Source organism: Rhineura floridana, chromosome 17, assembly GCF_030035675.1.
Source record: "Rhineura floridana isolate rRhiFlo1 chromosome 17, rRhiFlo1.hap2, whole genome shotgun sequence".
Lineage (NCBI taxonomy): Eukaryota > Metazoa > Chordata > Lepidosauria > Squamata > Rhineuridae > Rhineura > Rhineura floridana.
Genome location: NC_084496.1, coordinates 24,404,781 through 24,419,532, shown reverse-complemented (window position 1 = coordinate 24,419,532; position 14,752 = coordinate 24,404,781). Strand labels below are relative to the sequence as shown.

The 14,752-nt window shown below is 43.8% G+C and overlaps 1 protein-coding gene across 6 annotated transcripts in view; it reads left to right on the top strand.

Annotated features, from left to right (window-relative positions):
• The window catches only part of EPN2 (epsin 2), a 50,057-nt gene extending 35,555 nt beyond the window's left edge, over nt 1-14,502 (top strand). For 5 of the 6 annotated variants that reach the window (XM_061599405.1, XM_061599400.1, XM_061599402.1 and 2 more), the window contains 4 exons: nt 5,871-6,047; nt 6,532-6,624; nt 8,337-8,543; nt 11,172-14,502. In XM_061599405.1, the coding sequence (XP_061455389.1) occupies nt 5,871-6,047; nt 6,532-6,624; nt 8,337-8,543; nt 11,172-11,521 (827 nt within the window). In that variant the 3' untranslated portion in view covers nt 11,522-14,502. The remainder of the gene's footprint in view (nt 1-5,870; nt 6,048-6,531; nt 6,625-8,336; nt 8,544-11,171) is intronic. The other variant, XM_061599404.1, reaches the window with a different exon arrangement.
• Nucleotides 14,503-14,752: the final 250 nt, after the last annotated feature.

Genomic DNA, 14,752 nt, shown 5'->3' with positions numbered 1-14,752 from the left:
AAATGCATGGTTGTTACAGAACTGTTGTTGGCTATCCAGACGCTGTTCCTCAAGGTAACTTGGCTGCTGGAGAAAATGAAATATCAGTGCAAATATTTCCCAATTTCTTTTGTAAGGAGCAGAAATCATGCCATTGGTGTCAAGCTGGCATTCATGTGAGCCTAGTACTTTTAATGAAGTAAAGAGAGCCTTTTAGTATCTGGAAAAGCTCATGATTCTGAAGGTGTGTGCATTTTGCCTCTTTATGTGATGCAGTTCTTTCACTTCACACTGGAGTTGTGGGGTATACCCCCTCCCCCAATTTAACCCTGGTACATTGGCGGGGGCAGGGAGACTAAACTAGAATTAGTTTCCCAGATGTGTGCTAACTTTCCAGAGACAGGAAGCTTTTCATATTGGGGAGCATTTAAATGGGCTCCCTCCGCCCCCTTCCCCTAAAGTGTGTTGTCCTTTGTGGCAGTTCTGAATATGTAGGTTAGCTCTCAATTCAAATTAAATGCATATTACTCAACTCTGAAGTGACCAAACTGGAGAAAACTGCCAAAGTAACTTTGATGGTTGCTCCTTTTTTAAGAACAGTAGAAAAACCCTGCTGGATCAAACCAAAGGCCCATCTAGTCCAGCATCCTGATCTCACCTGTGGCCAACCAGATGTTTATGGGATCTTTTTCTTCTTCTTGAAATACCACCCAGCCCAAAGCTCTTTAGGAGGAGCTTGAAATCTAGTTGGGAGTTTTTTGTTTATCTGCTGCCCTCTGTCGGGACTGGGGTGTGTGTCCCAGGGTTAATGCATTGATTAAGTAGGCAAATATTACAGGGACCCTTTGTGTACAGTTAGTTCCTTCCACATGCTAGCCTTTGCCCCTCCTGCCTCACTCTTAAATCATAAGAATGACTTTTAAATGGATTGTCAATGTGATTTTACTCATAGTACCAGTGGGTAATTAAAAAAAATCTATAGCGCTGATTGGAGAGCAACTGCTGGCTGTTGCTGTATAATTATAGTTATTTAATCCAGTGTAATCCATCTGCTCCTTTACACCTAAGGTACCCAATAGATAAACTCAAATTCATCTAGACTATGCTGTGAAGAGTTTTTAGGGCACAAGAATAGTAAGAGAACCAGTTAGATGAAAATTGGTGAGGGACTTTTCCTTATTTGATAGGAATATGTAGCAGTTCTGTGGTGGTTCTGCATCCTTTTATCTGCTGGTGACAGCAGTAGATGTGCCAATGAAAGGAATAAGAAGTTGCCTAATGCCAAGTCAGACCATTGGTCCATCTGGCTCAGGATTGTCTATACTGACAGGCAGCAGCTCTCTAGGGTTTGGGGGCAGAGTTGTTTTCCCTGGCCCTACCTGGAGATGCCAGGGATTAAACCCAGAATCCTTCGCATGCAAAGCAAATGCTTTGCCACTGAGCTACAGCCGTGCCCTAAACAGAAGCCAGATTGGCAGCATTAGCATTTTAGTTTTCTGGACAGCTGCCTCAACTATGGGGCAGATTCTGTCAAGCTATTGTGCACGGTAATGCTGGAAATTCTTGCTAAATTAAAAAACCACCACCACCACCCAACCCAGCAAATCCTGAGCAAGTGGGTAGATTGTTGCAAAGACATCTGGATGTGTGTGGAGTTAGTTTACCAAAGTCTTGTTAGCTGGGAAGTAACATTCCTTCGGTGGCTGCTGTCAGCACCGGATACTACTGCAGTAGGGCCCCACTCATATGGTGGGTTACGTTCCAGACCCCCACCTAAAAGTGAAACCCGCCAAAAAGCAGAACTCCTTCAATAAAATGGCACCCGATGCCCGAAAAGCACTGTAAAAGCGGAACAAGCGCCGTATGAGTGGGCCCCTACTCTAATTTTAGCCGCCGTATTAGCGGGCCGCCGAAAAGCAGGGCCCTACTGTATAGAGGAATAGCTGAGAAAGTTTGGTACTCTTTGTAAATCCCATGTTGTTCAATACAACAAAGGAAATTTCAGCATTGATAACGGGCTAGGAGACAACGCTGAAGTTTCCTTTGCTATATTTAATGAGATTTACAAGAGTAGCAGAGGGTCCCTGTCAGCCAGGCAAAACTGAACTGGTGAGGAAAAATTCCTGGCACTCTTGTGACTAAATTTTGTAAATAGTGACAAATTATTGTCTGCATCTTATCCCATGGGTTCATTTTGCAAGCATAAAGCAAGAGACTTTAAAGGTCTAGGACTCATTGCTTTCCTGGTCTGCAGTTGACCATGGGACCAAACCGATGAAATGATTTTATTTATTATGTTTATATGCTGCTCCTCGTCCAAGGAGCTCATAGGGAGTGTACATGATTCTTCCCTCTTTGTTTTATCTGCACAACAACCTTGTGAGGTAGGTTAGTTTGCGAGATAGTGACTGGTATGTATCTAGAGAATTATTCCAGTGGGCTGAGCTCCATAGGGGACATCTACAAATCTCTGCTGTGTCCTAGGAAAGGTTTGGGAAACCCAGGTTTTCCCCAAAGCTTTTGTGTGTCCCCCTCCCCATTCTGGGACCACCAGTTAAGTCTTTGAACTTGCCAAGATTTCCGTTGGCTTTTGTAGGTTGCTTCAGTGTAGTGTGGTTTGACACGTATGTGCAAGAGATACTTCCGGAACCAGGACAGAGTCCAGTAAGTCCACCCCAACCGGAAATACTAGTTGACTTCTTAGATATCTACTACACTCTACTAGGTATCTGCTAGATATCTACTACACTCCTGTTGCATACTGTGCATTTTGCAGCTGCTGTTCTGCTTATTAACCGTGTCTTGCAGAGTCCTTTGCAATGCTTACCTCGTTCATCTCACATATAAAAGATTATTACTATTCCTGGTTTGCAGATGCAGGAACTCTTGCTCGTTTAGGTGTTACAAAGAGCAGTCTGGTCTAGATTTTACACCTTGCACAGAAATGGGATATGGAGTTTTCTTGATTATTATTGCCTCTTGTAGTCAGTCGGCATTGCTCTGGGGTTTTGCTGGAATATTGTATGTCTAATAATGTAAGTGTAAAATGAATCACTATCTCTCTTCTTCCTGTGTGGCAATATCTTCTAATTGTCCAGTCCCTGGATCAGCTTGCCCTTTTGTGGCTGTTAATAAAGTGTATAAAATTATGCATGGCATTGAGAAAGTGGATAGAGAAAAGTTCTTCTCCCTCTCTCATAATACTAGAACTCGTGGACATTCAAAGAAGCTGAATGTTGGAAGATTCAGGACAGACAAAAGGAAGTACTTCTTTACTCAGCGCATAGTTAAACTATGGAATTTGCTCCCACAAGATGCAGTAATGGCCACCAGCTTGGATGGCTTTAAAAGAAGATTAGACAAATTCATGGAGGACAGGGCTATCAATGGCTACTAGCCATGATGGCTGTGCTCTGCCACCCTAGTCAGAGGCAGCATGCTTCTGAAAACCAGTTGCCAGAAGCCTCAGGAGGGGAGAGTGTTCTTGCACTCGGGTCCTGCTTGCGGGCTTCCCCCAGGCACCTGGTTGGCCACTGTGAGAACAGGATGCTGGACTAGATGGGCCACTGGCCTGATCCAGCTGGCTCTTCTTATGTTCTTACGTTCTTAAAGTAAAAGTATGAAAGTAAAAGTACTGGGGAAGCCAAACAAGAGGCTTGTAGTTCTGGGGCTGTAAAGCTTCTCTTGTAAGTTTTGTTCTTGACACAGGAAAACTAAATCAATCCTATGTATCAAGAAACAAACAAAAATGGGTCACTTCTAGCTGCAGCTGTGGTGTTTCCCCCTCACTGGCTTTCAGCATTCATTAACGCCTGTGATAAGAGCTCCTTGTTGGAGTTTGCCAGCTACTTGGTTCCCAAGGATGGTTTTGCAGAAATTAGATTTATGTATCTGAAATGCCAATGAAGAAGAGTGACTCAGAGTGGAACAGAGGTTTTTAAGTCTTGCTTAGCTGGACTGTGGCGTTTCAATGGGAATAAGGGACTCCTCAGAGGAGAAGATATCCTCCTAAATGCATGCCCCCCCTCGTTTCTGTGTCTGCTCTGCTTTTGTTATCTGTCTCATGAAAGAGCAACTGTGCTGGAAGCCTCAATTTATGGCAGCCCCCGGCAATTAGCATATCTTTGATGGCATCATTGATAAAAATGCAGGAGGAGAGGAGGAAATGGGAGCAACTGGACAAGATAAGTTGTGTTTCTCTCAAGAGCACTTCAGCTTTCTGTCTTTTGGAAACAACAAAAGTTGGAACAAAACCCTGCCACCTGTTGATGAGCATGAGCTTCACCATTCATAAATCTTCTTGTTGTATTTGGTGTTGAAAAACACAAACACAAGCTTTGGTTATAAAAAGGGAAATCGGTTTCCACTTGGAAGCCAGAAGGTATAGTGCAGGGATGAGGAACCACTGATCCTTCTGTATATTGCTGGACTACGACTCATATCATCCCTGACCATCAGCTGTGTTGGTTGGGGCTGATGAAGGTTGGAGTCCAGCAATATCTGGAGGGCATCAGGTTACCGGTTCCTGCATGGTCTTCGACCAGGGAGCCCATGAGTGATTTAGGACCAGTAATTATTTACCCGTTTCCTTAGCTCATAAAAAAAACTGTGTGTGTTTTGGTGAGGATAAGAGTATGGGTCAGTGTATACTGCTCTGAACACTTTGGAACAGAATAGAAAAGAATATAATATAAGAAATAAAATCAGTGTCAGGATAGCATCATTCCAATAATTACTCCCCTATCCACCAAATGCCTTTGTTTATTAATTTTAAACCAAACTGAAACTTGTGTGGAAATTTGCATTTGAAGAACTTTATATGTACACATAGTGGCAGCCGTGGCAGCCTTTCAGCGGAATTTATTTTAAGCGCTGCCATATGTGAGAACAAAGAACGTTTTGTTGGATAAGTGTCGGCCCTTCAGCTGGAGTTAACCTAAAATCGTTCTACCTTGCATGTCACATTGGTGGTGTACATGTGGGATGCACACATGGCAGATGCTGTGCTTGGCAAGCACAGAATGAGACAGAAATTGACAAATGCAAGAGAGGCAATGTGGTGTAGTGGTTAGTGTGTTGGCTCATGTAAGCCAGGTTCAAATCCCTGTTTAGCCATGAAGCTCATTGGGTAGCCTTGGGCTAGTCACTCTTGGCCTAGCCTACCTCACAGGAGTCATAGGTAGCTGTCTTAGTTGCTAGAAAAAAGTCAGAAAATTAATGTCTTTATTAGGGCTGACTAAAATATCCCCAACTAGTGGCATGTTACTGGTTGTGAGATAATAGGATGAGGAAGATCTTTGTATCCTGCCCTGAGCTCTGTGGAGAAAGAGTGGGATAAAAACATAATCACAGTTTTGTTAATAATAATAGCAAAACTGCCGTCCAGATCCCTTTGAGCCCAACAATGATGTTTTTTAGCACCTGCATAGGCAGTGTTAGTACACTTATCCTTGCAACAGCCCTGCAAGGTTGTCGATGGCTGTCTCTTCCAGGTGAGCAACTAATGGGTGAGAAGACCAATTGTCTTTGGAGCACCTGGGTTGAATTGAGGTGGTTCTAAACTTCACTGTATTGGGAAGAAAATAAGATCTCTCTGAATGAGGTTTTCCATTTCTTTGTAGCCAGTACTCCTGATTGAGCAGTAGTTTAGAGATTCCCCCTCCCCCCCCCCCAAAAAAACCCCTGTGTTCCCTCTTTCTGTTATCTGTGGAGGATACTGCCTCACAACAGAGATCCTCTTCACTCCTCTTCATAAAAAGTAATATATGAAAATCCACTAGTCATAGAGAGAGTGCATTAGGGAGGTATTTCAAGTTAATGTAATGGTTTCCTTGTGCTCAAGTATATGTCTATCAATGTGTACCTCTGGAATCTGTTTTTTTTGCCTTCAGGTGCCAAACCAGCAGTCTCTGTTGACCCCTGGGGAGCCCCAGCAGCGCCATCTGCTGCCCAGCCTGTGCCAAAGAATGTAGACCCCTGGGCTCGCTCTCAGACACCCTCTGTAGCAACAAAAGCCGCTGTTGATCCTTGGGGACCAGTGCCAGCAAATAGGCCTATTTCTGCTTCTGGTAAGAGGCATGCTTGCAACTCATCTTTCTGTTCTTTGTGTTCCTTCTGCCTTAGCGTAGTCCACACCTGAACACTTGGGAGATGGCCATAATGGCTGGGGTACTGTTGAAGCTAAGCCAGTTTAGCCCTGTAAGCTGCCCCGAGCTCCATGGAGGGAGGGCAGAGTCCAAATGAAATAAAGGGAGTAAGCAATCTCTCTTAAGCCAAGGGGAGTGAATTCTAAAGCAGCCTTCTGCAACCTGGTCCCCTCCAGATGTTCTTGGAGTACATCTCCCATCATTCATGACTATTGGTTATGCTGGTTGAGGCTGATGGGAGTTGTAGTTTAAAATGTATGAAAGCTGAGGTCAACATTCTCAACTCAGGTAGGAACATGTCTGTTTCTATTGAGACAGAACAGGAAGTGGCTTCATCTCCTGCTTTCCGGGTAGGATCCTGGCTGTGGCATCCCTAACAGTAGGGCCTTGTTGTTCTGCCCTACAGGTAGCAAATCTTTTGACCTCTTCAGCAATTTGAATGGGACAATTAAAGATGACTTTTCTGACTTTGACAGCCTTCGGACATCTAAAAAGCAAGGTATGTGTGAAATAAATGCCAAGCATATGTGTAAAAAAGCTGCTTGAGCTTGATAGAGTTTTGGAGTCTCCAGCTGCATCGGCCTTTTTCTGTATTCCCCCCCACCCCCAGTCTGTGCTTAGATTTGTCATAAATGGAAAATAAAGGTCAATATTCTGAATTTTTTTTTACATATTTAAAGCATATTTCCTGACCTTTATTTGAAACTGCTTGTCCTTAGATAATTATAATCAATATGTACTTTTCACACTGTCCGTGCAAAGCCTGGAGATACTTAAAAATGTGACAGTTGCACTTGGGCTCCTACTGGGAGGAAAGGCGGGATATAAATCAAATAATAAATAAATAAAATAAATAACTTCCGTTGAGGATGCTGTAGAAATTTGGCTTGAGAAGAGAAGATTTTGAAATGAGACAAAAGCCTGTGATTCACTGGGAATGACTCATCTGCGGGCGCCCATTGAAAGGAACAGGAGTCGCCCAAGACCAATGTGATGTGTGGGTCCCATTAATTTCACTTGTGATTGCTCTGAAACGCCCAGTGGATTTTGCTCGCTGCAGGGCATTTGGGCAGCCACTTGGTTGTTCCATTGCACTGTATATTTTGCAGTGAGAGGTGGGGGAATTCATTCAGGATTTGGTTTTCCTGGGCGCAGTGGGCTTTGTTTTCACCCCAGATCCCAAATGCAGCTTACTCAAAGTGGAACATCGGAAGTTGCTTCATGCTCGGCCGGTTGCATTTGGCCGTCTGGCACAGAATGGTCAACTCTAAAGCACAGTGGCTCTCCCACCTCTCCGGCAGAGAGAGGCATTTCCCGTCACCTGCAGCCTGCCAGGAAGTGGACCTGGGACCGTTATGCATGTGGAGTGTGTGCTCTATCACTGAGCAACAGTCTCTCCTCTTTGCAGTGGTAACTGCAAAGTCCACCACCATTTGGATACCTGTTTAAGTCCTTCCATCTGGAAGGTGTTGGAAAGAAAAAAAAATCCTAGGCTGCTGAAAAAGAAACACTCCTGACTTCATCCTGTAAACGTATAGCTATGGATTTTGAGAAAGCAGTTTGTCTGATCTGGCTAAGGGCAGGTCAAGCTGTCTGTCTGTCTCTCTTTTTTAAACAGTCAAGCCCTCTGATCATGGGGCATGGCTGAATTTGCACAGTTTTGTAATGGCAATAGAATAGAGGGGGGGTAAAAAAAAAAATCTGATGCTTCTGAATGTCTTCTCCATAGAGACAATTAATCCGTGTCTGTATCCAACAGCACTCTAAAGAAGGATACCAAGGTCAGTTTGTAGAAACTTTCTATTATCTTACCCTGTAATTGCAATTCTGGAGTCCTGATCCTCCAAGATGGGAAGGACTCATGCCTGGCCTATTTCAGAGGCAACACCTTTTGATGGGCCCGTTAAATGCAGTGATTTTTGGGGGAAGAAAAACACCACACAGACACACACACAGACACAAATATGAGGCTCTCTAGTGTTAGAAAGCCATAACTTCCCCCAGTCCCTATATCAAGTTTATGTCCCAGTCTTAGATGCACTTACTTGGAAACAACTCCATCAGGTTCTAAGCACGTTGGCTTAGGATTGCAGTCCTTTAGCAGGACAGTAAAAAAGGGATGTGCGAAATATGTTACCGTGAAGCATGTATTCTGACATGAAGGAAACGTGTTTTCCCCCCAAATTCATATTTTCTTTTCTGCTGATTCAGGTTCTGCTTTGTCAGCCCAGAACAGCGGTACGACTAGTCCTGACCTTTTTGAGTCTCAGCCTGCTAACTCGGCCTCGAGTAAACAGAGCACGGCTCGGAAAACCCCTGAGTCTTTCTTGGGCCCCAACGCTGCTCTGGTAAACCTGGATTCATTGGTATCGAAGCCTCCCCAGCCAGCCCCTTCGCTGAATCCTTTCTTGGCTCCAGGTACATCTTTGTATTGAGAGCGAATTTGCTGTTCAAATGGAGGGGGAACAGTAGCTGTTCAGAACAGAGGAGATGAATAAGGAGTTGACCCGTTGGACCAGACTTGAGGGTTCACACAGCTCAACACCCCACCTTCTCTGGGTGGTTCACAAGTGGGGAGATATCGATCCCTTGTGAGTCATTCCAAGCCTGTTCAACATGCAGTGCTTCCCCCCCCAAAGTGCTGCTCCCAAGTGTTCAAAGCACTTCACATACATTATCCTTACAATGGCCCTGCAAGGCAGGCCTCTGTCGTTGTTGCCATTTTATGGATGGGGAGCAGAAGTTGAGACCTGACTCATTCATAACCATGTAGAAGTATATTATCTCTGAAATCGGAGGTTGTACTTTGGCTTAAGTTGCCACTGAAAGAATTATCCTGTGTGTAGTGATCTAGTCATTAAGTGTGTGTGTATATCTCTATATATTAAAATGTATTTATTGTGTTGTATCTTGCCTTTCTTCCAAGGAGCTCAAGGTAGTGTACATGAGTCATTTCCCCCACCAGACCCTTTTCTTCTCACTCTCAATAGCACGACAGTGAGTTCCATAGGTTGAAGCAGTTTGTGTTTTTGTTCCATCTTTAAAGCAACCGCTTGTCAAGTTCGATGGGTAACTTTGCCTTCATTTGAGAGCAAATGAATGATTTTGGGGGCAAGACATGCCAAATCTGTCCCACCTGTGCCTTGGGTAGGAAAGGGGTGTTTTCTAAGGGAAGCAGCATAGCCCCCAAGCCCAGGGTGTGCACTTTGGAGATACAGTTGGAACTAAGCAACCAACGAACACAATTAAGCAACTTTAATTTTTTTAAAACATTATTTTGGGAGCTTTGCCAACACATTCTGGCTATTTTAGTTCTCGGTAGCTTGAGAACGTGCTCATCTTGAGGAAGACGGCCAAATTTTAGTGGCTAATGTTCTCCCCCTCTTGCTATTGGCAATTGTGGAACGAGCTTTTACAAGGGTCACCAAGGTCCATCAAAGAAACCACACTGTGACTGTGTACATACTACAAGGAATTTGTAGCTTGGCAGTGGGCCAGAATGTCATATGCTGGGAAAGTTCTTCTTTGCCCTTTTCCAGCTTCTCCTTCTCTCCCTCCCTGGAAAAGGCTTGCTTGATGTACACATGCATGCCAAAAGCTGTTAGGTGTGGGCCAGGCCCAAAGAACTGCGCAACAAGTTCTGTGCATCCATGGTAGCTTTGGGCTTCTGTTTGCATGCTTTGTGGTGAACTGCTCTTGATACTTAGGGGAGTTCCCAAGGCTGTCTCTTGTTGAAAACAAAAAGTTAAAAAAAAAAATCCCACAAGGCATGCAGAAGCTCCAGGGAATTCCTTTGAAAGTAACTCTTTGCATCCTGTCTGTGGGCTCTGATTTGGGCATTTGGCTGGATGACAATACACAATAGTAGAAAAAAATATTTTTGAGTAATCAGCTGTAGTTAACAAATTTGTTTCAGCTTCTGTTATCTGATTTGCTTGTGCTGTTTTTGGAAGTAGAAATGGCTTGTCAGGGCTGGTCGCCTGCAAAAGCAGAGGGTGACTAGTATACAACAGCCTTTGCCAGTAGGATTGATGTGAGTTATACTCCAAAACATCTGGAGGGCACCAGGTTGGCGAAGGCTGGTATAGAATCTCTTTCAAAGAGCAGCATTGGCTGTGGTATGTGATAGGGCCAAGTTTAAGGCTGTTTTCTTGACTTATAAAGACGTAAACAACTTGGAGACCTGGTTGCCCAAGGAAACGCCTGTATCCATACAGACCAGCCTAGCTGCTGAGATCTTGGGAGAAGGCCCATTTCCTTGTGCTGTAGCCTGCAGAAATGCATCTGGCAGCAACCAAGGGGGGGGACTTTGTTTGTTGTGGCATCCACTTTGTGGAGCAGTCTTCACCTGCCCCCTTGAAATAAGGTGGGCTCCAATCTTGCTGAGTGGTACCTCCTGGAAACATGTTTATGCACCCAAGCCTGGGGTGAGTGGATGGGAGGGTGAGTTTAACGATACCAGGTTTTGAGAACTGTTCTGGCCACTGAATTTATGTTTTAATTTGTATGTATTGAAATATGTTTTTATAGGTTTCAAAATTTGATTGTTCATGATCTTGTAAGGTTTTAAGACGCTTTGAGATTGGCATGGAAGGAGATATAGAAATGTTTTAAAATAAAAAAAAATGAAAATACATAAGGGGGGTTTAGGGGGATTTGTCGCATTTGTTCACTAGGAGGAAGTTAGGGATAAATCTCTGGTTCCCAAGCCTTACAAAGGGAGGTGAGGACATTTGGGAAGGGAGATCCCAGTGCCTTGGGACGCTTTGTAGAATGTATCTTGATTGGTCTAGGCATCTATTAGCAGTGGGACAATTCCATTTTCTTTCCAAATAGTTTCTTCTGGCAACATTTATTTTTGGGATATGCAGCCCTGTTGCTCTTGAAGAGATGTCGCCCCTAAGCAGAGGATATCAGGATCTTTTGTCTTAGGTTTACTGTCTTTTGGGGAAGACTGGGAATGGTGTGGAATCCCTGCCTTCAAATCGGAGACACTTAACAAGATGGCCTGTCTCTCTTGCCCCTCCCCTCTTGTCTTTCCACCAGGAATGGCAGCTGCCCCTGCTGCTGCCCCTGCTGCTGCAGCTCCAATCAACCCCTTCCAGGTGAATCAGCCTCAGCCCCTCACTCTCAGTCAGATGCGATCCAGTCCTGTCATGGGAAGCAGCCCATCCTTCAGCACTGTGGCAGTTGTAGGCGTGGAGCCTGTACCTTTGCCTTCCGTGGCACCGGTGGCTATGGCAATGGCACCCATGCCAGTCATGGGCACTGTGGTGTCTCTTACCAGAATGGGCCAGGGGATGAACGTGGGCTCAGTGGTGCAGCCTCTTCACAGTACTGGGCTCCCTTCCTCGGGCTCCCAGCCTGCAAACGCTACTAATCCTTTCCTCCTATAAAGGCCCAGTGCGTGAAACTGAACTTGGTGGAAGATTTGCAGAATTTCTGAGGCCGGTTTGGGCTGAACTGTGTGTGTACAAGAGACTTGGGGGAAACTAGGTTTGTGGTTTACAGTTGCATTCACTGAAGACTTCTCTCGCCACTTGCCATTTAATCTAAATCTAGCCTTTGTTGCAGATGGTACTTTTTACTTTCATCTAGTGGGAGCATCGCATAACAGGTTCAGACTTCTGTCACCAAAGTTTTCTTCTCTTTGCTCCTCTCACCCCCACTCCCTTTTTTTTGTTAATCATTTCAATATCGTAGGAAGAACCTGCCATTTTAAGTAGCCCTCATCGCTGTATTTTGAAGACCATATGCTGGACCCTGAAGTGGTTACAACTCAAGTCTTGTCAGAACTCCATGCTCCTAAACAATAGGTTTGAGACTTGAGAGTGCTAGTGGACATATTTGCACATAACTATATATTATTCTAGACTGTTGGTTCACCCATAGTCCTTATACATCTTAGAAGAAGAAAGAGGGATTTGGGGTGCCCAGAAATGGTCGTCCCCCCCGTACACTAAAACATGATAGTGCCAAACTGGACCCATTGTCTGGGCTTGGGGTTGCATTGAAACGGATGGCAAAAGCAAGCTTGTCAAAAGGTTGAAAGAAGCAGGCTCTCATGTGGTAGTGAAATCCTACGGGTGTGCTGTTTTGTAGGCAGTGTTGAATTTTTTACACTTAAAAGGACTCGTTAGGACTTCTGCTTGAATGGCTGGCATGCTGTGCTGGTGTCCAGGAGTGTTTTGTTCTGTGCTTGTCCGATAGTAAGTTCATTTGGGAATTACTGTGCGTGGTTATCTTTTTCTTTTTAAAAATGAGCTTGCAACGTAAGTTAAAAATGAAGAGTGGGCAAGGGAGGCGGGTGAGAGTTGACACAACATGAAATTCAGTTCCATTGGAGCAAGTTTGGGAACTAATTAGGGATGAACTTTGCCATTATGCAGTTATCCTTGTATACATTTTGCACTTTTTAAAGAAAATATTAGTACCATTTTGGATTTGAGTTGGCAAGATTGACGCTCAGTTTCTCTCTTGCTAATTTTTATAATGTGGTTCTTATTTAACAGTCTGTAGCTTTGATAGACTTAACCTGGTCTAGCTAAAAGAATTAAGTTATAGTCATTTTTTATGATTTAATGCCCTCTTATTTATATTATCTATCTATATATTAGCTCTTGGTTTCCGTACAGAGTTTAAAAGGGAACGCTGAGAAAACTTTTGCTTTTGGACGAAGAGTTTGAAATGAAAATCAAAACGTTCCTGTGGCATAAACTTTGAGTGGAATATGAACGTAATATGACATATAAAAGGAAAACACTACGTTGCCTTTCCCCTTCCCTGTTTTGTGATTATGTCTCCCTCACCCTGAATGGAAAAACTCTTAAGCCTTTTATAGACAGAAGATCATGAAAGAAGAGACCACTTCTCTCTTGTAATACTTTGGGAAGCTTTTAAAAGAAAACACTGTATGAATGTTGTTAATTTTAATCAGCTGAATTCTTCTAACTAAAGATGCACTCCATGCTAACAACTGGCTCTGTTTACGGTCTTCATTGCAAAGTGAACTTTTGATTACTCATTAAGCCATACCCAGGTTAAAGTTGTCATTACCTGCTTTCTTCAAAAATGGCAATTGTAAAAAGAACGACCTCTCTCTCTCTCTCTCCCCCTCCCTCTCCCCCTCCCTCTCCCCCTCCCTCTCCCCCTCCCTCTCCCCCTCCCTCTCCCCCTCCCTCTCCCCCTCTCTCTCCCCCTCCCTCCTTCTCTCTCTCTACCCCTCTCCCTCTCCTGAGTGGGCTGCCCTTCATTTTTGTAACCTGTTTGTTTGCAGTGGTAGTAGAGCATCTACTTTGTAAGTGGACGGTCCCAGGTTCAACCCTGGTATCTCCAGATAGTGCCTGAAAATCCTGGAGAGCCCCTGCCACCCAGTGTCAACAGCACTGAGCTAGATGGGTGGAAACTGAATAGTATCTCTGGTGTTAGACCAGAGTGTCAAGGTACCCGGGTCATAAGACAACAATGGCACACTAGTGTGTCTTATTAAGGGGCAGTCAGTCATATCCAAAATTGCTGCTGGCAGGGTTGAAGGTCTTGGTATTAATGCAGATGAAGCAGCTACTTCCCAGTCTGTCTGTAACAATATTAGCCTGTCCTTCTTGCCCCCTCCTCCAGTCCTGTGACTTCCAACTGTGTTTCATTTTCTTTGTCCAGAAATTTTGGATCTCTCCTTGTGTTGAACAGGCCACAACAAAAGCCAGTCCTCCAAGTAACAGTGGAGATGCTATGAAGACTGAATGGTTTCTCCCAGGTCAGACGTGAAAAACCCCTTAGCTTCCGGAACATTCTACAGTAAATGGGAGCTAAACCAAGTACCATGTCTTAGCCCAATGTTGGTGTATTTCCTACTTGTTGGATATGGCTTCCCTCCCGCATCTAAATGCAGCACATCAGGACAGCGATGAGAGAGACTTCATTGCACAATTTAATTCGTACTTTCCAAACCAATGTGCAAGCTGAAATACAGCTGCCTTTCAAAATTCACTCTCTCTGAATTTTGTGTGTTAGGGTGATGCAGTTCTCCAGCAGGAAAAAATGTGTTAAAAATGCATATTTTAGGGGCAAGTGCGCATAACAGTGTGTATATTTGTGAAAAATAATGTACAAAATGCATTGTATTAGGGAAAATAGTTTGCAATACACATATTGGGCAAATTGTATTCAGATGCTTGTATTAGGAGAAATGCGTACACATTTTTGTGTGGACCTTTTTTTTTAATGCATACCGATATGGAAATGGGTCAAGCTGAACTTAGTATCAGAAAAATGAGAAAAACTGAAATTGATATTCATCCTCGCATCATGGACACGTCTTGATCTGCGTCAATGAGTTTTTCCTAACCACTGTTTTTAATAATAAAGTATCATAGCCATATTCCAAATATTTCCTGCTCAAGGGTAATGCTCTCTATCAGCCTGGATTTTTAGAATAAATACATCTACTTCATGATACTTCTTTCTCTCCTTCCCCCCTTTTTCAAATCAAATGATTTACGCTTCTGAAAGATAGTATTGCAAATTGGGCATCTTGACCAGTAAGGCTGAAGATTTTGTAAAACCAATGTATCGTTTTAAGCCCTCAAAAAAAAAAGTGATGTTAGAATTTTGCTACTTATGGTGTGTGA